The sequence below is a fragment of the Thermobia domestica genome, chromosome 1 (genome assembly GCF_964235325.1).
Source record: "Thermobia domestica chromosome 1, izTheDome1.hap1.1, whole genome shotgun sequence".
NCBI classification, from domain to species: domain Eukaryota; kingdom Metazoa; phylum Arthropoda; class Insecta; order Zygentoma; family Lepismatidae; genus Thermobia; species Thermobia domestica.
In genome coordinates, this window is record NC_137454.1 from 248,465,784 (window position 1) to 248,488,711 (window position 22,928).

The 22,928-nt window shown below is 35.5% G+C and overlaps 1 protein-coding gene across 2 annotated transcripts in view; it reads right to left on the reverse strand.

Annotated features, from left to right (window-relative positions):
- The window catches only part of LOC145694971 (uncharacterized), a 62,090-nt gene extending 42,808 nt beyond the window's left edge, over positions 1-19,282 (reverse strand). The window contains exons 1-2 of one of the 2 annotated variants that reach the window (XM_081771791.1): positions 19,043-19,282; positions 7,117-7,288 (exon numbers count right to left, since the gene is read on the reverse strand). In XM_081771791.1, coding sequence (XP_081627917.1) covers positions 7,117-7,281 — 165 coding nt within the window. In that variant the 5' untranslated portion in view covers positions 7,282-7,288; positions 19,043-19,282. Of the gene's footprint in view, positions 1-7,116; positions 7,289-18,980 lie in introns of both variants that reach the window. The other variant, XM_081771785.1, reaches the window with a different exon arrangement.
- Positions 19,283-22,928: the final 3,646 nt, after the last annotated feature.

Here is a 22,928-nt window from a genome sequence, read left to right on the forward strand (position 1 = left end):
AAAGTTACTTCTGCGTTTGGTAGAAAGGTAGCTGTCATATTGGGGCAAACTCTATTAGCATTGTACATTAATGGGAAACTATTTCACACAGTAGGGATCATAGTGAAAAACCTTAATCGTGATTTAATCCTTGGATCTCAGTTCTTTGTAGAAGCACATGCTGTGTTAGATTATTCTAGAGGATTATTAGTATTACATAAGCCACACACTGTAGAAATAAATTTTCGAGACGTGGAAGTAGATAACCAAGATTTAGTATTGAGATATATAGAGGAGACAATTAATTGTGATGCTGATAATGCAATCACGGTAGAGAATTTTAGTGAATTAGAGAGGCATGATGAATTGCAGCAAATGGTTTATGGCAATTCAAGGGAGCAGCTAAATGAGACTGACCCCAAGCCACAGTTGAAGCTTAGAAAGTTTCCAACAATCAAGGAACTGCAAGAAAGAGTATTGTCACCCTCAGAATGGTTACAGGTGGATACGAAAACCACTGTAGAAGAAATCCACGAACATGTAAACGCTTATGTAGAACTTAATAATGATCAAAAGGCCATGTTAGCTTCTTTGTTAATTAAACATCGTGATATATTTGACGAGAGACCTGGAACAATCAAAGGGTATGAACATTGTATTGAAATAATTGATCCCACACCCATTAGGTCAAAAATGTACAATTTTCCCATGAAATTTCAGAATCCAATTCGGAATGAAATTCACAGATGGCTCGCATGGAAAATTATAAAAAAATCACCTAGTAGCTATAGTCATCCACTTGTTGTTGTAGAGAAACCAAATGGGCAGATTCGTCTATGTATGGATGGGAGGAGGCTTTCGCAAGTTATAAAAGGACAGACCGACAAACCATTGGTCCCTCTTGACATCTTGCAATCACTTAGTAATAAGAATTATTTCAGTAAACTCGATATAGTTGAATTCTTTGTAAACGTGAAAGTCAGGGAAAAAGACCAACAATTTTTAGGCTTCGTATATGAAGGTATATCGTATTGTTTCATGAAACTACCATTTGGAACAAAAACCAGTCTGTCATCGTGCATCAGAGCACTTGATCAAATTCTAGGAAATGATGTCAAATCATTCTGTAATACTTATGTTGATGATACAATTATAGCATCTACTAGCTTCGAAGAGCACCTGTCTCATTTGGACCAGGTGTTGACCTTATTGAAAGAAGGAGGAGTTACACTCCGGCTAAAAAAATGTGAGTTCGCGCAACCAAAAATTAAGATACTTGGTTTTGAATTGTCTCAAGAAGGAATTGGCAAGGATGAGGATAAAATTAAGAAAGTACTTGATTTTAGACCACCTAAGAATGTAAAAGAGTTACGTAAGCTGTTAGGTTATTTAGGATTTTACAGATGTTTCAGTGCGAAATATTCGGATGTCTTGTATCCTCTGTATGAGTTGCTAAAGAAAAATGTTAAGTTCAAATGGAGTTCACAGCATCAGGAAGCCCTAAATAAAATAAAAGAAATATTTCAAGAGAAAGTAGTGCTTAAAAAGCCACTACCTAACAAAGAATTTATTTTAGAAGTAGATGCGTCTGATCGAGCGAGTTCCAATTTGTTGTATCAAATAGACGATGATGGAGAGAAAAGTGATAGGAATGTCCTCGAGAATATTTTCTGGCCCTCAGAAACATTACACTACGACTGAAAAGGAACTTTTGGCATTGGTTGATGGGGTAGCAAAATTTAAACACTATTTGATAGGAAATAAATTCATAATACGTTCAGACCACGAGGCATTAAGGTTTATTTTACTATGTAGACTCACCAATCAGAGAATTTTAAGATGGGCACTCTCATTAGCGAATTTAGACTTCAGTTTTCAGCATGTAAGGTCCCAAGATAATATGGCTGATTATCATTCAAGATATCCACCACATAGTAATGTTGAGGTTGACATTGAAGCCAAACCAGTTTTGAAAGAATCATTAATGGGTATCTTAGAAGAGATTCCATGTGAAATGAGAAGTTTAATTAGCATGTTACCTGAACTACAAACTTCAGATTCATTTCTAGGTCCCATTAAAAGACAAGTAGAAAATGGAGAAAAGAATGGTACAGTTTGTGGGAAAAGCCACCGGTATGAAATATTGAATGGTAGGCTATGTAAGAGAGATAACATGGGCATACGCATATGTATCCCGGAAGTCTTAGTCAAACCTTTATTAAATTATTATCACGAACAAAGTGGACATCTTTCAGCTAGCAAACTTGTGCCTCAGTTGACAGAGAGTTTCTTTTGGCCAAAGATGCGCACTGTAATCAGGAAATATTGTGGCTCATGCTCCATATGCCAGAAGGCAAACCCTCCTACTTGTTATTATAGAGGTCCTATGCATTCAGTTATAGCAGAGAAGCCAGGCGTCTTTCTGAGTGCTGACTTCTGCGGTCCAATCACTAAGGGATATGGTGGTTATCAATACATATTAGTATTTTTAGATGTGTTTTCAAAATTAGTAGGTCTATATGCTTGTAAGAGAGCAACTACATCCATTGCATTACAAAAATTGAGAGATTTTCTCAAACTATGCCCAAATGCAGAAATGCTAATCACGGATAGAGGGACCCAGTTCCAGTCCACACAGTGGAAAAATGCAATGAAAGAATTAGGAATTAAGCATGTTATGAGTAGTGCTTACTTTCCTCAGGGAGAAATTGCGGAAACAGCTGTAAAGTCTACAGTCCGTATGTTACGTAAATATTGCTCTCATAACCAAAAAGAGTGGCCACGATTACTTACTAAAGTGGAAAGGTGCTTAAATACAGCAAAACATTTCAGTACGGGATTTTCTCCCTATGAGCTACATCTAAACATCTCACAAACAAGTGATATAGCTCGTCTGTTTGAGGTACCAGAAGTGGACAGATCTGCTGAAACCAAGTATTACGTGGAAATTGCGCAGAAAAACTTGAAGAAAAAGGCGGAAGCAAGAAAAGCATACTTCGACAAGCATCATCGGCTTGTAGAGTATAATATTGGAGACCTTGTACTCGTTCGTCTCTTTCCAAAATCAGATGCCTTGGCAGGGGTGTCCAAAAAGTTAATGGTTTTATATAGTGGCCCCTGGAAAGTAGTCAACAAGACAGACACCAATGTCTATACACTTGCAGACCTCAACACTGGCAAGGAGATAATTAAGAGAAATGCTTTTCTATTAAAAAAATATAACATGCGAGAAAATACACCTGGAAATGAGAATGCAGAAACATAAATTCTCAAGATGGGAACTCCAACGTATCATGGGATAGATAGATATTAATTAATTAGTATTTATATTATTATATTCACACATATAATCACATTAGGTTAAAGCATATTTCTATATATACAGTATTGTTAGTAATATAGTTTTCATACAAGTCTATTGATAAATAGGTAGACAAATACGCATAAATTTGCTAGGATAGTTGTATTTTTATTAATTCTAATCAAAGTGTCATATATAGTATTCACTCTAGGTAACTCTATTCATATTTAATTAGCATAAGTGAGAACTTTGTGATATCTTTTCACAAGTATATCCCAACCTTCTCAAAAGGGGGATTTGTTATGAGCAAGCTTATCAAAAATATTTTTATTTATTTTTTGTTTATTATTCATAAAATTTGCATATGCAATCTATAATTTATATTCAGATTTAATATATACATTTAATTAGTTTCGTTATTCTTTATACATTATATTTCAAGCAATCATTCTGATATTGTTTTATTTTATTTAAAATTTCATTAAGTTTAGTGGCAGAACAGAAAACTTCTTTTTTTTATATTTGTGGCAAGTTCTGTATGAATTTTGAAACTTCAGGGAGATAGAGGTTAGTGACCTTTAGAGTACCAAATATTGCCAACCTATAGTATCTAAGAAATACTATAAACAAGATTCTTTCAATGTGTTATAACTATTATAGAAATATATTGTAAGAAAAGGAAAGAAATTCTAAGGATGGACAAAACAAAATTGGCGACAGAAAGTCGCTGAGCAATCTTTTGTTAAACTATACACACCTAGATACGAATTTTCGAATACAATACGTGAGAAATTGTTTCACTGACCGCGATTTTCACACTTTTAATGGAACCGCTACCTCTCCGGTGGGGGTGGTTCAACAGTTCTGGGTGCCTAGTCAGCGAACCTTCATCAATTCAATTTTCATATTGTTCCAGGGTTACCAGAAGGTACTGATATATGAAATATATTTTTGAATATAAATTCCAACCTCTAACAATTCTTGGACATATCCGATATAGTTATATTAGTATATAGAATCGCGATCCTTACCGTATTTTCTTTATAGAATAGCTATTTTGGCAGTTTGCTATTCTTTGCTTAATTTTTAACTCAGTATGTTGATTCTGGCACTCCCGGCATGCCTTGGAGTGTGATGGAAGGTAGCAGAAGACAATTGTCTACCACCAACAAGTTATTTGGTATTTTTTCTGCTTTTTGACAATGACAACTCCACCCAAGTGTATAAATGTAAAATAGGATATTTAAATATTGGTTTTCAACTTTTGTTACATGTCAATTGTAATTCGTTAATCAGTAATATCATTAATTATAAATGTAAACAGAAAAGGATATCGGTCACTGAGAGAGGTTGTTTACATTCGAAAATGAAACAGTAACCGCTAGAGGGATACACCTGTTAGGCCTCTCGCAAGCAACCCTTTGTGAAAGAAAGTCCCGCTATCCTCTGACAATGAAAAAAAAAAAAAAAAAAAAAAAAAAACTTTTGCAGCCCCGCGAAGGAGGCGAGTTTTGGTAAAATATAGCGTTTGTGGTATAACAAAAGGAAATGAGAGTAAAACATAGGGTTAGTTGAAGATCGACTGTCACCAATGTCAGACAATATTTTTTTTTTATGAGAAACTGAGAGTTGAAGTCATATCTTCATACATACATACATAACTTCAGCCGTAAAGAATAGAAGAATAGAGCACAGTGTTATATGGACATCTGTTATAAAAAGATATTTATTTTGAAGAACCACATTTTATTTGGTTCTAAAGTATATAATCGTTATTGACAAAGTTACAACTGAAAATGTCTGACAAGTAAACGAATATCAGTTGCATACCAAAAGTGAAAACACTATGTGTTAATAGCTGAACTTCATTTTTACATCATTGAATTATTTTATTAAACACAAGATGCCAATGTGTTTTATCAGTATTCTGAATAGAAGATAACATCTAAAGACAGTGACTTCCAATGAAGGATAATTGGACCTCTCCCGGAGAATCATCTGAAGTGAAGTGTAATTACAGTGACTGTGAATTGAAATATCTTGTTTAAACGGTTTAGTGACAGTGAACATTTGAATTTGAGAGAGATCTCTATTATTATTTTTTTTAAAACAAAGAAAATCATTTAAGCAGTTATCAAGTTGATAAAAAAAATATATCTATTGAATATCTAGTGTGTATATATCTATATATATTGCGTGTGGTGTTGTTGTGTGTTCAGTAGTGAAATTAAAAATAAATATGTGTGCATTTTCTATAAAGTGTGTGGAGTTTTTAATTGAATACTTAGCCGCAGGGTGAGTACAAAATAACTTGTAATATATATATATATATATATATATATATATATATATATATATATATATATATATATATATACTTTTCAGGCATTTCAGGATATGTTGTGTCTGCCAGAGTTAACTAATGCAATTTGATGATAAATTCACATTTTCTAAATATTAAAAACAATATCTTACCTAAGTCAGATCTTCAAGCAGCATTACTGTCCCTAACGGGGCAATGGGACGTTAATATAGAACTCATGTTTACAGGAATGTAAATTCTAACTTTATTTGTAATTTGGCTCTACCGACACTAAATTAATTTTTTTATTTATTTTTGGCTAATCTAAATTTTTATTAATTATTTACAACATTTAAATATCATTTGCATATGTCATACATTCCTGTTGTGAGAGGGTGAGATGGGTATTGAAAGCACCTCCCACCTGTCTCATGCTCTTAACACCTGGCAGTAGCCAGTAGAGCATCTAGACGGTAAAAAATCAGGGGGGGGGGGAGTCAGAACCCAGACTATGATATGTATATCATGTTTACTAAAAACTTTCAAAAATATCTAAATAATAGCTTAAATCAATTTTGTCACTCAAAAACTGGGGTGCCTAGGCCCCCGGCCCCAGCCTAGATCCGCCACTGGCATTAACTTTTCTTTCAGTAAACTTGACTTCTCGAAGGCAGGCTCTTCAAGATGTTTGGAACACGGGCGATTTTATTTGGTACATTTTTTCCCCATTGATTTTCTTGGGCCATAATTTATATCGATCTGGTGATTTCTCACGACTTAGAAACGTAAGAAAAGATACTTTACGTCCTCAGCTTCAATTGCACAAGAATTACAACCGAAAACACAGCAGGTGTTAGGCATTTCTACTTCACTTCACAGACACAGCACGCGCTGTACTAACACGTGTTTTCTACTTCACACTAGTGTTTCTTTCAGGAAAAAAAAAATCCGAGGGGGGGGGGGAAGGGACACTTAGTATTCGGAGAGGCACATTAGTTTTATACAGTACTATTATATTTATTACATTATAGACGTATTATTTTGGTCTCCTCCGGGGGAATCTCTCAGAGCTCCGGAGGACAGTGCCATCCTAAAAACATGTCTGGAAGAAACATTGTTTCGCACAACAAATGTAATTACTGCTCTCTCTCTACTCTTTTTTTATACTAATGCTATAGGAAAAACAACTAACAAAGACTTCCCACAAGAATTGAACACACAGCAAGACTGCTAACAAATCCAAAACACAATCTATTAAATCCAATGCACTACCGTATTAAAGGTTTATCAGTCACGTACAAGGGAGTGGTTGCTGACTCACATTGAGTTTCTCACGTATCCCACCAATGACGTCACCATTTACGATTCATCAAAAACAAATGCCTGTAGAAGCTGAACGAGAGGGCCTATCAAGATATAAAAAATACGGGTCTCTTATTTTTTGTTTCTCTTTCTATTGCACCAAACTTGTTTTTAAGTCGAACTGCTTCTTTAATATATTAAAAATACCAGACTTTGGGTTGCATATACTCACCCTTGGTACTTTATCTGCCTGAGTGACAAACCTGAAAAGTCTTTTCCTATCCACATCAAACAGTGCGGATTGTTCAATTACAAATACAGCAGGATCCATTTCTAAATTATACAATGCTGCCAGAACAAGAACAATTAATACTCCGAATATTTCCTTCCTTTTCATGTTCAAGCTATAAAAGAAAAAAATATATTTTAGAAATCAGACTAAAGAATACACACATCATTACACCGAATCAAATTCACATTTATAAGTATCGTGAAAACTACCATAACTAAATACATTTCATTAATATTAATAATAATAATTGTAAAAAAAATTCTAATTTTACGATATTAATAGTGTTTACTACACTTAAATTTATGCTTTAACATGGCATAATAAAATGAACTAAAAAACATGATATTTGAACATGAACTCAGTGTGCTAACAAGAAGTTAAAAGACATTTACAAACATTCGAAGTGAATTATCATTCTAGAAATACACAAAACAAACCTTATAAGTCAATACAAGGGTGGCGAAACAAGATATGCACATTTGTACGGGCAAGCAAATCAGAACTTTACGAATTAAACTTTAAATACTTTCAGTTTTTGCAGAAAATTTTTAATTAAACCATTATCAATATTTTCAAGCATATAGATCTCAGTGTGACAAACTACAGGAGCGAAAAATCAGAAAACGGCCAAAAGTCATCCTCCCATAGAAATCTAAAGCAATTCACTCACTTTTTTTTCTTTCTTTTTTTCTTTCTTTTTTTTTTTTTTTTTTTTTTACATAAATGTTACATCTAATTACTTTCCATTTAATAGTTAATCAAGAAGTGCATTCCAAACATAAATAAAAGAATTATTCTTATATTAAGGAAAACAAATCTTTCTACAAAAGTAAGTCATATAAAAGTAGGGGATGCAAGTAAAAAATAATAAATTTAAAGGTAATCAATGCGAAAATAATAAGTATTTAAAACATTTTAATAAGTATTTAAAACATCTCAAACGCCTAGTATTATAAATTCTAATAAAACTAATTCTGTATAAGACACAGAAGAGGGAGCAATTAAAGATTTTACACCCATTTGAGCAAGAAAATTAAAAAATGAGATGAAATGTTTCAGTTTAACGTCTCACGATTATGCCCTTAGGCAAAGGAAGACGATGATTAAAGATGGAATTGGTGGAATGGGAAAGTGGGGGGAAACGGAGTACCCTGAGAAAACCTACGGGCACGATACTGTCCACCACAAACTTACTTGGCCCGATGATCCAATCAGGGACCGAACCCACCAGAGGTAAGCGCTCCACAACTGAGCCTTTGTGCCCCCAAACGCAAGAAAAGTAACCTAACAGTTTAAATTCCAACCACTGTCACACCCAACTAAATTAAATTTATTTTTAAAGCGATAGTAACAATAGAGTTGTTACTTGTTTAAGTTATTTCCTCCTTTTAAAAACTCGTCATGATTTTCTTACATTATGTGAAGAAAGTACCGGGAATTGTACATTTACAAAGTCCCATGAAAAGAAGCATCGAAATTCTTCTTGTCGCTACATTAGCACAACTGCTCTCTACGCTCACGCGGAGTTTAAGCACCATCTGCCAGTTAGTTTGTTTACAGTGTTCCATTTGTCAGTTCATTACAAGTGTGTGTGGGCGATTTTTACTATGGATAAAACTATCGAACAAAGAATCTTCTGAAATTTTGCATTGCAAGTAGTATTACGTGTGCCAAAGCGCAGAAAATGTTACATAAGGCTTACGATGAATCGACTTTATCAAAAGCACGTACGTATGAATGGTACAGTGAATTCAAAAGCGGTCGAGAGGTGGTGGAAGATTTCCCCGCTCTGGTTGACATCAACGTCTTCAACTGAACTTAACATCGCTAAAGTAAAGGAAATAGTGACTGAAAATCCTTGTTTAAGCCTGAGAGAAACTGCCGCTGAAATCTGTATGTCTCACGATCATCAATTCTTACCATTTTAAACTACTGTTTGGGCACGAAACGTGTTGCCGCTCGACTATTGTCGAAAGACCTGAATTTTCTGCAAAAACTCAATCGAGTAAGGGTTGCTGAAGACATGCTAGAACGAGTCAATTCCTACCCCACATTCGTAAAACGCGTTGTAACTGGTGATGAGACATGGGTGTAGGAGTTTGACATGCCAACCAACCAACACGCTTCGGAGTGACGCCTTCCAACTGAGCCGAAACCGAAAAAAGCACATCAAACTCGATCAAAAGTGAAGGTGACGTTGACAGTTTTTTTTTTCTATTATCGCGGTGTTGTGCACTTGGAATTCTTGACAGAAGGTGGAATAGTAAAAAAAAAGAATAATATCTAAGCGTTATGTGGTGTTTGAAAGCGCAAACTCGTTGAAAACGGCCAGATTTGTGGAAAGAAAACTCATGGATTTTGCACCACGATAAGGCACATCTCAAGGTTATCATTGTGAACGAACTTCTGGCCAGAAACTCAACAAATCTTATCGAACAACCACCGTATTCCCCTGATCTGGCTTCGGACGACTTTTTTCTTTTTCCAAAACTCAAATTACCACTTCGAAGCACCCGTTTGCAGTCGATAGAAGACATCAAAGAGAATTCGCGGCGAGTACTGACGTCAATTCCGGAAAATTCGTTTTAAAAATGTTTTGATGATTAGATCATTCGCTGGCGTAAGTGTATTATTTCGGAAAGAGTCTACTTTGAAAGCGATACAATAAATTTGCATATCTTGTTTTATTGACCAATTCCCGGTACTTTCTTGACAGAATGTATATAACTTACTCTTCGTATTTCTACAAGGAATGTTGCTACTTTTCATTTACGAAATAAAACCAATATCAAATTAAATATTTACAATGAACCCAAATTAATGTTCTTATTAAGTATTAATCATTTGAATTATTGACCCTTTTATAATTCCTAACTACTAGATACTGATTGTGGAAAAGCCAGGGTTTATTTTTTTATTTTTTTTTTTTTTTAAAGTATATACCAATTTCACCTCTTTCGTAATGTCTCGTCCGATACTCTATGTTTGATATACTTTTTAAATCCCTCTTCCCTTTATGATAACCATGTTAATGAATGTAACATGATAAAAATCCGACTAGAGCCAATTGTTAAATACGCTATAAAACGGTTCAACGAGACATACGACCTCGATGTGATTCTTAAATATTGAGAAACCAGTTAAAGAGATTCTCCTTTTCTTCCTTTAAAAGCGGAATTTCTAAAAACGCTTGAACACGTGCAAACTCGTTTATTTAATAAGAAATTTATATACAAAGTTTCATATTCCTAACGTGAGAAACTTTTGGCGTAATTTTTGGAATATATTTTGGACTCTCACTTCTCGCTTAGGATACGCATATTAATGAAAATGACCTGACAACAAAACAGTTCGAGGTATATAATAAGTATGTTCAAAAATTCCTTTCAAACGGTTGAGTCATATCTTGTTATGATAAGACTTTTTTCATTTGTATAATATAAATATATATCTATAATATTGGTATTGTACTCTATACATAAGTTATTTCTTGATATAAAAAAATGAGTCGTTATATTTGATGTGGTGAACAATACCTAACAACATTTTCTATGTCATCAACAGCCAAACCGTGAATCTAGTATGCAAGATTTATCTTATTTTGAATGTAATGTATCACACTAGTAATAACTTACGCTCGAATGATGAAAAACACATTATTCAGTTTCATTCATTTCTCAAGATTTTTCCCCAAACTCTAGTCATCATTTTGTCAATAGCTTACAAATCACTGTCATCATATTTTTTACATGCATGGTCTTTAAAATTTTTCCCATACCCTTTTCACAACTGTTCCAGATTTAGTTAAATATTTTCTTTAACACCTTTACAGTATTGAAAATTGATCATTTAATAATTTAGCATAGCACCTAACTTTACAAGTGCTTCTGATAAAAACGAAAATTAAACAGCGGCTGATCAAGTTAATACAATTATCCATCTCTAGCACTGTAGTATCTGTTTAAAACAAAAATCCGGGTGCATCAGAATTTACAGGTGAAATTTGTATAATAATTTGTATTTGTGATGACGTAAGTGTCATGTTGTAATTTTCAGATTTTTAAACATAGCTAAATAATTAATACCATAGCTAAATAAGTATAGTAATAGTATTGTCATTGTTATTTAGTTTGTGTTAGGAGGGCTTTCCCCCCTCAATGTCTAAACTACTTTGTGATTTCTTAACTTACATACAATTACAGGTAGTTTAATAGCGTTATATAACTAGAGTAAGGAAGTTATTGCTATATAGTTTACGTATTGAGGATTACACGGAGCTTCCCTCTTCTAAATACCACCACTTGTACAATCACATATCGCTTATGATTTCTATTTTATGATAAGTATAGATTTATCTTATCCTTTTGTAATTTGTATTTCGTCAACCTGTTTGTGTTAAAAGAAACTAAATCTAATGGTTAATTTGTGGTTTCGATAGTTTTAACAGTCGAAAATTATGGTGATTCCTAGTATTACTCTTTCGTTCGTTTCAAGAGGTAATTACTGTGCTGTTTTATTGATCTAGAAGAAAAACAGTATATACCAGTAATCGAACCCACACACTCTCAATGTTTGCACGACTTTTATGCACGTGGTTTCGGGTTCGATTCCAGATGGGAGAGCACACAATATTAAATTTTACAATCATTCACTTTCATTACTAGTTTTTTGCCTAAAGGGCATAATCATGCGGAGCAGGACGTTTGGGCGCAAAGCTGTATATCTGAATAGGTTAATCTACTCAAATGGTTATAATGCATTTCATACTTGGAACTCGATGTCTACGCACTAAAAGCTTCGAAAATAGGCACTAATATTATAAAAATAAACAAATAACTGCACAACTTAAAATATTCAGAAATGTGAAATTTCATTCCAACTTTCTTAAAAAAAAAAAAAAAAAAAAAAAAAAAAAAAAAAAAAAAAAAACTATCTTCAAAAACTAAATTTTCGTTACATTATAGTATGTCCTATGGTACACAGTCTATTTGTTTCTAGAATAATATATCCTAATTTCAGGAAAATCGGAGGTCATTATCCGCAGATTTTTTTTCTGTATTGGACTGAAATAAAATTTGCTGTAAGCATCCTATGACACTCCAAAATAAACTTCAGTGAAGTTACCTTTAATCATCTCTAACATACAGGAATAGGCATTTTGGATATTCATAACTTCGTAGCTATTCATAACGTTGTATTACTGTTTGTTACTATATTTGCAACAGATATAATTGGAAAGGAAACAACAGTGAAATATAATATGGATATAGAACAATTTGTCTTGTGTTACACTAATCATGACATCATCATTCATGACGGAATTATGGGCCAAACCCTGCAAGTATTTATACAATGTCAACAGTTTCAAAATTCTGTACATTACAGCGAATCCTTTCATCTGTCTGAATATATTTTCTTCTTTTCTCGGACGACACTTCTTATCGAAGCATTGCCCCGTACAGTAAGTCCCCGCTTTTTTGTGTCCTCCTAAGTGCATCAAAAAAGTGCCAAATCGACGGATGGCCCATTTGAAGCTCTGATTGCAGTTCACGATGAGCTACTTCGGCGTGGTGTTCGTTCTTGATTATGGTTATCATTGAGAACTTTAGGTATCAACAGATTCCACATCTTTATTGGAAATAATGCTGTTATTCCTATACCATGCGTTTTAATAATTTATTATAGAAAATGAAAGTGCAGAAATGAAAATATGTACAGTATTGTACACATTTTAAGATAAATTCTATAGTCTGACTCAAAAAATCAAATACACATTGCAGTATAAATATATAGTTACATTTTTAAAATAATTAAACATTAACGAAAAAATTGAGTTTTTTTAAATTTTTTAGCACAAATTACATTTATTTATTACATGTTTTATTGAAAAGAAATACTCTTTTAAAAATAAAACATAGTACGGAGTACGGATTTCGCGACTTAGTCGAGAGTCTGCTCCAGTTCCTTCCGATTTCTTTTCAACTGATAGAGACAAGTTCTGCATGACGTGCAGAAACTTTGCTGTATTAAAGATGCTATTTATTAGTTTTTGCAAAATTATTTGTGGAAGTGTTTTGAAATTTCTAGTGCCTAAACATCCAGGCTGTAGTTACGAAATTCACTATGACATATATAGGTAGGTAAACCTATTTGGATAAAAAGTTTTGCGGCCAAACGTCATGGATCCTAATCGTGGAATAAACCTTTTTAAAAGTAATATATTATTGACGATACCTGAATGTCCCGAAAACGCACTGCACTAGCTTTATTCATTGATTCCTACTATTTCTTTCACTTCAATATAGGTGTTTAATTTCGGTTTATACTGAATTGATGGTAGTACCACGCTTCTGTACACTGTGTTATGCATTGTGATTAGTCGGTGAAGCAATGTTGATATACGACGTGTATGTATTGTCTGTATAATGGCACTGTGCGGTACTCGATTATACGTAATTTGTCCGAGTAATATTCAGAGCATGTGGTTTTTCCTTCTGTGGTTGTTGGAGAGGGGAAAGAGCCTCCTGGATTTTAGAATATTGAGTAATTCCTTTTATACATGTGCGGTTTTATTTTTAACATTCATACGTATTATATTTTTGAAATGAGATCAACAAAAATTAAAGTTTGAAAGTTACGTCATTGCCGTGTTAAAAACATGTGCACTGCGTGACTTGGAATTTATTCTTTGCTTTTTAACAGTTTTCTTTCCTTTCGGCTTTTAGTTTTGGTATTTTGTTTTAGAAATATAATTAAAGAAGACTACTACTATTCATATAACTTTTTTTTTTTTTCATTTAAAGAGTATCTCAACTACGGAAATTTATCCAAAGAACAAGATTCGCAACCTGGGGATGCTTCTCCCTAAGGGGCATAAAAAACAAGTAAGGGGGCACAAGCTACTGACAGAAATAAACTACATTTGTAATTACACATGTCGTAAAAAAGAGGCATTGTATTAAATATTGTACCTATACAAAGTAACCATTAAGTAAGAACTGTGGTTTCATTAAAAACAAAGTTGGTAAATAATACTGCTGCACTATAAGGATATACAGAATTCATGGTGGAAATAAATATAAATTGGTGACAATATGGTTATCAATATTATTATTACTGAATATATGAGACTTCAATGCATCTGAAATTGCAGAAGGGGTCAGGAAGAACGAGTGGGAACGGGAAGAAGTAAAGTATATGGTTTATGAGTAAGGACGCCAGGTAAACAAGGTTGGGAACCACTGATTTAGAAAGAAATACGAATGTACAAGTCTGTTCGCTATGCTCAACCTTTTTTTTTTTTTTTTTAACTTTAGTAACTAGCTTAGGACAATGACGAGCATCAAAAACGTACAAAGTAAGCCGGGCAGTATAAACAAAACGCTACTAAATAAACTATTAGCCGTATACAGGGTTTGTATGATAAGTAATGAGACCAGGTCTGGAAACATTGTTTTATTGATCTGATCTGTACAGGGACTTAAAAGCTTTCGAAGTACTCTCCTCTTGCGTCGATGCACTTCTGCAATCGATGTTTCCACGCTGCAAACGCCCCCTGGAAGTCAGCAGCCGGCATGTCCTTTAGAAATGTGGTCACGGCTGCTTGGATGGCTGTGACGTCTGCAAAACGGGTTCCTTTCAAGCGTGGCTTCAGCTTCGGGAAGAGGAAGAAGTCGGCCGGGCTCACATCTGGGCTGTAGGGTGGTTGTGGAAGGACTTCCACCCCAATCCGGGTCAAAAAGGAGGTCACTAAGAAGGCGGTGTGGGCAGGGGCATTGTCGTGATGCAACTTCCACCGGCTAGCGATCGCCGGTCTTTTCCGCTTGACGCTCCTGTGCAGTCTCTCAAGGACTTGTTTGTAGAAGGCGGCGTTGACGGCTTGTCCTTGGGGTACAAACTCCTTGTGGACCACCCCCACATTGTCAAAAAAAACAATCAACATTGTTTTCACCTTTGACTTCGACATTCTGGCCTTCTTGGGGCGCGGGGACGCAGGAGTGTGCCACTCCGCGCTTTGACGTTTCGTTTCAGGGTCGTACTGGAACACCCACGACTCGTCACCTGTTATGACGTCATCTTCAAAGTTAGGGTCACTGTTCATGAGGTTCAACAGTTCCTGACAACAATCAACACGTCGTTGCTTTTGTTCGTCAGTCAACACTCGCGGCACCAGTTTCGCACAGATTTTTCTCATTCCCAATTGTTCCGTCACAATCTTGTGCACTGTTGTGTGGTTCATATCGAGTTCATCAGCAATCAATCTCAACGATAATCGACGGGTCTGAGTTCAGGAGATCCCTCACTTTTGCCACAGTTTCGTCCGTAGTCACTGTTGTCGGGCGTCCAGCCCTCTCCAGATCCTCAACGCTTTCCCGGCCGTTCCGGAACGCACTGTGCCAACGAAACACCTGGGCTTTGGATAGGGCTTCCTCTTTGTAGGCCTCCGTGATGAGAGAAAGCGTCTGAGTAGCCGTTTTCCCCAGGCGAACGCAAAATTTGATCGCATAACGCTGTTCGATGGAACCCTCCATGTTTGTTGATTTTCCGCCGTGACAAGAATGTTCACAAGGGCTTTGTCCAAGGCTTGTCCGCGCTCCACTAAGGCTCGGAGCCAACTGACGCGCGGTGCGTTGCTTTGCTCGGACCCCCCCCCCCTACATCCTCCATCACCGACAAATCCGCTCCAGCGACACGCGCGCCGCGGCGCGGCGAGTCTCATTACTTATCATACAGACCTTGTATATTATTGAAAGAAGAAAACAACTTCAGCTCCTTTGTTCTCTGTAGGTGCGAATTCAACAAAACACAAAGAGTAAAAAATGGAACGACTGGACCGGGATCTCTGGGATAGTGTGCCGATGCGTTAACCACTACGCCCCAACACGCTTCCCCGAACAGCCACACATTCTTTCATTCCCAAAGTCGGTGCTCTCCACTCAGACCACATGACCTGTACATCCTAGCTGTTGTGCTTGGACAATCCAGTGTCCATATATTGAGAACATATTTTGACGGTTGTAATTTCATATATAAAAAGACGAAACAACCGATTTCGTCAATCCTATTAGTGGGCACACACACACAGAATACGTTTCGTGCCATTCGAAAAGGAGTTTGAGCTGTGCACATGGTTAAGAAAGAATGGCGAAGCAGTTCGGCTATTACTTACGAAGCAGGAGATTTTGTTCTAGTTATAATATTGGGGAGAAATATTTATTCATGAAGAAAGCTGCCGAACTATATTTACCATACTCAAGTTTCAAGTATTTATTTGTAATTATTTTTATCATTATTTTAAGATACATAGCTGGCTTTGTTCGGAAAGTTTCGGGGACTTGTTCCCTTTCAAGTATATAATTTTGTGAGATACTCGTATGTTTTACTATTTAAAAAAAAAAAATAAATAAATAATAAATAATTATTGTGCAGGAGGCGATTATGGAGATTGCCCACTTCTCATGCATATAGTCTATTACGTCCACTACATGCATATAGTTCACATTTATCATTCATTCTCATTTGTGCGTTCCTCTAGTTTGGTCTTCGAGCCTTGATAATTTGCTTGTTCCCTTATTGTCTATTGTGTGCCCTTTATAGCAAAGGAGAAATATGATATTTCTTGCTGTAGTTTCTTCTATTATTATTTTATACGCTGCATATTTCAAGTTCTGATAAATTTAGAACTGTGTTACGATGGGAAGTTAGCATGTTTTAAATCTATCAACATTTGAATCAGGCCATGTTTAAGATAATTGCAGAAACATTACAGTTTGAACCACCATGATTTCTATCCGATTCGATTCGTGAGGAACTAGTTTCTAATGATATTTAAATAACTGTCTCGAAGAACAAGTTCCCTATGAATCGATTCATTGAATGGAATGAACAAAGTAAATACTTGCCGAAATGTCAGTTATATAAATTTATCCCTGTATTCTTAGTCTGTACAGAATAAGGACCATAATTGTCACGATATGTCATTCCAAGAGTGTGTTGGAAGAAGTCTAGACTAGTAGAGTTGGGAAAAGTCTAGATTAAACCCACACTGGCTCACATCCAAAATTGAATACGCCTCTTTCACACGAAAGGTGAAAGTGCTATCCAATTAGTCACATAGATAACCATTTAGAAAAAGGATCCAACATACGGTACGAACATGAAATATAATACTGATAGATTAGTGTGCAGTTAAGAGTTTATTTACTTTTAGGATTACTTCTGGCGTACCACTATAATGAATTGTTGAAAATGTCTAACTCTTTCACTAATTTCCTTTTTATTGTTCCTGAAAAAGTTTCCACTCGGCAATATGAAAATATCTCACTTGGCATAGATAAAATTCAAGAGGCAACCAGAAGTAATCGTTAAAAAATTAAATTCCTTGTACGATTCGTGTATAAATACGGCTTTGGGATGTGTAGCATAAAAACTAGTGAAAAAAAAAAAAAAAAAAACCTGTGCTGAATGGGACTAAAAATCACGAATGCTATCTAACCGACTCAGGGCAAAGTTGGTGGGCCCATGCGTTAGCGTGTCCGAAGGGAACAGGTACGTCAGCGATGGTGGGAATGAACGCAAACAAGGGCAGTGCAAAGAAACAGGTTTTGCCAATGACACGAGTTTCAATAGCACTTTTCATGGTTTTACACTAGCAACGCCCCAATTGTAAATATAAAACACAGGTTCTATACACGGTGAGGAAATATGCCGCCGGTGGAAAATCGCATCCAATAAAGCCATCGAACAAGAATGATATATCCGCAAAATAGTACAAGGTAAGGTTACTTCTTGTAATTTGTAAGTGAAAGTATTGGAGACACCTGGCTTTTTTTAAATCGCAAACAAGTGCTTTTCCACTATCGTCCTTTACGTGTATACCCACTGCCACATCAAGTCTGAACCAGATATTCGCAAAATTTACGGAAGAAATTTGAAATACTTTATTATAACGCAGTTTTTACCTCTGAGTTGTCTCTACGTAGAAAGACACGAGTTGAAGTGTAACCTGTTAAGCAGGGATTCGTCCATAAGCTAGTCATTAACCATACTATACAAAGTGAAGATAGTAGATATACTGAAAAAGAACTAAATATACAATGAGGGTTAAGTTCCAAAGTTGGGCGTCCGTTTCCAGCAATTTTTTTTTTTTTTTTTTTTAATTTACAGGAAAGATATGGATAATTTGATCGTTTGTGTGCCTGATAATATATGTCTCGAAAAAATCTTATTTGTTATACATAAGCGGTTATAAACATGGAACTATACGGCGAGCTGAGGGAACTACTTGGCGCAAGGTAACAAAACAGTTGCATTGTGGGATAGAAATAAGCATTTATGTTATCAAAATGGCGAATGTACAAGGGCAAAGAAGTAACAGTTTTACAGGAGATAACAGCGAAAACACGTGGCGAAAGTGGACGCCCAAATTCCGAATAAATGCCTACAATGAACTTATGGGTTCAGTTTTACTATATAGATCTACAGATTGGAAAATGTACGGAAAAATTTGGGGAAGTCTTTCATTAGCCCATTTTATGTCGAGAATAGAACCAAACGAGGCTTCTAACCCGTTCCTACTACTACTGCTTATACTATAGATCCGTATAGTAAAACTGCACGAATTTATATATGAATTAGTAGAATAAATCTACAAAAGATTAAAATTAATATTACACCATGATGTAACCACGTTGAAACTTACTATTCTTTTATCTGTACTGCAATATTTAAGTAAATGTATAGTATGATTGCATACATTATGCCTGTATTATTAAGTCGTAATTTCATGGGACTTGCCGACTTACCTGTACAACAATTTTCTGTGATAAAAGAAGGCAAAGCACAGAAATGTCAATAATCAACACACCTTCGGTATTCGTACTTTATTTTAAGCCCAGGTATTTTCGTTGATCTTCCTGTTTATACAACTATCGCTGATTCAAATATATTCCCAAACATATCTGAGGAGCCGTATTACACGTTGTTCATGCAATATAGAAGTTAATTAACTTCTAAATATCCCAATTTCATTGTTTTTCTTGAAGCTTTCGTAAGTATAAATTATGTTTAAATCTCAAACAAAACAAGATCACAACCCGCTGCAAATTCAGTGTTGCCAAAAGCTACATACAAAAACCGCTAATAGAACTTCAAAAATGGCTAGTAATGACGTACTTCCAGTATTTACATGAATAAAATACGGTAGGGTGACCATACGTACTGATTTTCGCAGTGCAGTATTGTTTTTCAAAGCTCTGTCCTGCGTGTTGCAAAGAAATCTACAAGTCCTCATTTAAGTTATTTGCAATACATTAGTGTTTGATTTTTTATTAACAACATTTTGTTCTGAGTGATAAACCGTTGTTGTATTTTTTTAAACATTCCTCAAAAGGTTATTGTTAGAGAAGGAAAAACAATCGACAAATTATTGTTTAACAATTCATTGTTTTTACTGAGAAGGCCTTGTAGAGATATCGGTAAGACAGAAAAGATTTCTTACTTGAAGTTACGACAGTCATACCAATCAAGTGGAAGTTCCCTTTGCTAGTCTAAATTTTCGCTCATTCCTTAAAATAAATCTCACACTCCGAAAATCAATAACAAATAAGAAGTTTTTACCAGCGGCGGATCGAGGGGACAATCTTCCCCCCCCCCCAAGAAGAGGAAACTTTCTTATTTTAAATATATAAATAAAAACCACCCCAGAGTTTGAAGCTCTTAAAAGTAACTCTAAGTAGCAGTATGACAACACCTCCCCCCCCCAGAAGTCGGTCCTGGATCCGCCTCTGGTTTTTACTCCTACACTGTACGTTCATAAAAATAAACCACAAGAGCAAATATTAAATACGCGACTAATTAATTACAATGCAAATGAAATTATTTGATTATATTGTTATCTTCATTATAATATAAATGAATTTGATTGTCCATTTACAACTTGCGGTGCGAAGTATTTTCGCTTCCTTGTCTAAATACATTGGTGCGAACCAGGGGCGGATCCAGGACCGACTTCTGGGGGGGCGGTGGGTTGTCATACTGCTAATTTTAAGGGCTCCAAAGTTTGGGATGGGTTTTATTTATATATATATATAATAAGAAAGTTTCCTGTTCTGGGGGGCGATCCCTCCTGGATCCGCCCCTGGTGCGAACTGACGGAAAGGGGAAAGGGCCTGTGAGAATTTTTTATAGTTTAATTTGTGTGTTCCTTTTTTTTATGCCTGCAATGTGCTTTAAATTCAGAACTACACCCTCTCTCTATCCATGTATTAAGCGAGAGAAGACAGATTGACGTTGTGAAAAATGTTCAGCTCGGTTTGCCATTGCCAACAGTGGAAAATCTGAAATAGAATGTCACCTAATAAATAAATAAAGGAATAAATCGGCGGGCAGTACAGCTGCTTCCATTTCGACTTCTAAATTCTTTTTTTTCTTCTTCTTCTTTCCTTTTTTTTTTTTCAAACAGAAGGAACGAATGCTCGCGGCAGCAGAAGCATAGCTATTTTGCTTCTCATACAGTGATGCATAACCAGTCATTTCGTTTAACAGACTGTGGTTCTAAGCCCAGTGTTCGTGTACAATAATGAAATCTGAAGCTATCGTAATAATGTAATTAGCCCTTACGCGATTTCGGATCAAGTAAATCGAAAATATAGACCAACCTGGGTGCACAAATGCTTTCTTTCGGAATTATACGCTGCCGAATACATGAAAGAACTAACTTTAAAGATCCATAGCTCCAAAACTATGGGAATTACCGTAGTCGGGTCCAGACTTCACTTAGGAACTATTATGCACACTATCCAAAAATACATGTTTCAGAATCCTAAGGTACTCACGCAACAATTATTAAAGAGGCAGTTTGGCTACTGGTATATAATTGAAGTACTCACCAACTACCTCTATAAAAAGTGTTGCGTAATTACCGTAGGATTCTGAAACGGATATTTGGATAGAGCACATACTAGTTCCTAAATAAAGTCTTGACCTGACTATGTTAAGTCCCATAGTTCTGGAGATATGGATCTTTAAAGTTTATTTTTTTCACGTTTTCGCCAGCCTGTAACTCCAAAACGAAATATTTGTGTACCCAAGTTGGTATAAACTTTTCGTCTTATTTTGGTGCCAGGAATCACCTTGTAAACGTTGTCGGTGTTGTTTTGAAACTCTTTGTATATGGAAAGATTACCGCATACCCCATACTGTAACGGTTTTCATCAACGCAACGCAAATTCTGCGTTGTAGTTTGCGATAATAAAATATTAGTTATAACTGCTTTTCGCAAGGTCTGCCTTGCTTTACGTTTTGTAATTTTTGCGAAGGATGTTACGGAATACTTCCCTTTAGCATTGTTCGTATTTCCACGTTTCTTCGTTTATTTCCCTACTTCTGTAAGACCATTGAGGTATTAGTTTTAGTCCATGTCTATGCCAAATCTGTAACACAGGATCTATGTTACCTGCAACACGAGACCCTCGGTGTTGATATAAATCTCTAAATTGTAGTCATGCTGGCACCACCGCTCTGTTTTAACACCACCAGTATTTGTTGTAAAATATTAAATTAAATTACAAGTCGTGAAAGCCTTGCTGGCTGCATAAAATAGCTTGGCAGGCCGCCGTTTAGACAACCCTGCTCTAGGGGATTCAATATTGAAATTGAATATGGCACTTCTGGTTTATATAGATGGATCCTACTCTTGGTAGGATTGATTCATATATGGCCTATATAAAACACTTCTCGATATCTTTTGATATTTTTACTTTAATTCTTGCCAATAGATTGATAGACGTACAAGGTGTCTTATACTGATATGATTGTTTGGAAGTTTAAAAAAAAAAAAAAAAAAAATGTTTGCCTCAGCAAGAAAGGAACAGAAAGAATCGGAATATCGCGCTCCCGAATTTCGGTAAATAAGATTTCACAGGCTCAGAAATGTAAGATACTTTTGCTCTGGGTTATGAGCAAACTAACTTTCCATCTGGAATCAGCTCTTGTAATTATTTTCTGTGTAGTAGCAGTAGTAGTTTTTTTTTTTTTTTTTTTAACCTGATTGATCATTCACGTTTTTTCGTGATTGTTACATGCTCAAATATCATGATCAGGAAATCGTGGGCGAATGGACTTTAGAATTGTAAAATGATTTTTACATTATTTCAGCATATATTACAAAGATCTTTGACCTTATATGCTGTTATTTTTAAGTTGTTTATCGTTATTGTTCAAAGAAGATTATTCGATTAAATTTACGGTTTTACAAATAATCAGAAGTTTAGAACAAAAAATATTATAATACAGAATCAATTAAAATGTATTCCTTGCTCAAACAACAGTTCATGTTTATATTCGAGAAGGTATTGGGAAGTCTTTAGATTTGCCACTTTCCCATTGTCCGATTTCAATAAATTTCGTTTCTCTTAATGAGTTTATGCGGCTCACGGTCTTACTAGCCCTTTGTATGATGAGTATATGGGGAAATCTAGTCACTAAAGGCTGTAACGATGTAGTTCAGACTACAATATTTCTTCCCTGATCGGTCATGGAATGGCAGAGCCTTAGCTTCACATCGACAACTGTTCACATCGATCCAAGGTGACCAGAATTTTCACTTGCGAAAACGGGACGCATACGAATCGGCTACGGGGGGGAGGGGGGTATCTGACTTCCAGATTGCATTTTGGGACTCAGCAGTGTTCTCAATTTACAAAATGCACAACTAAGAGTGATAACACACCGTTTGTAACTTTGCATGTACA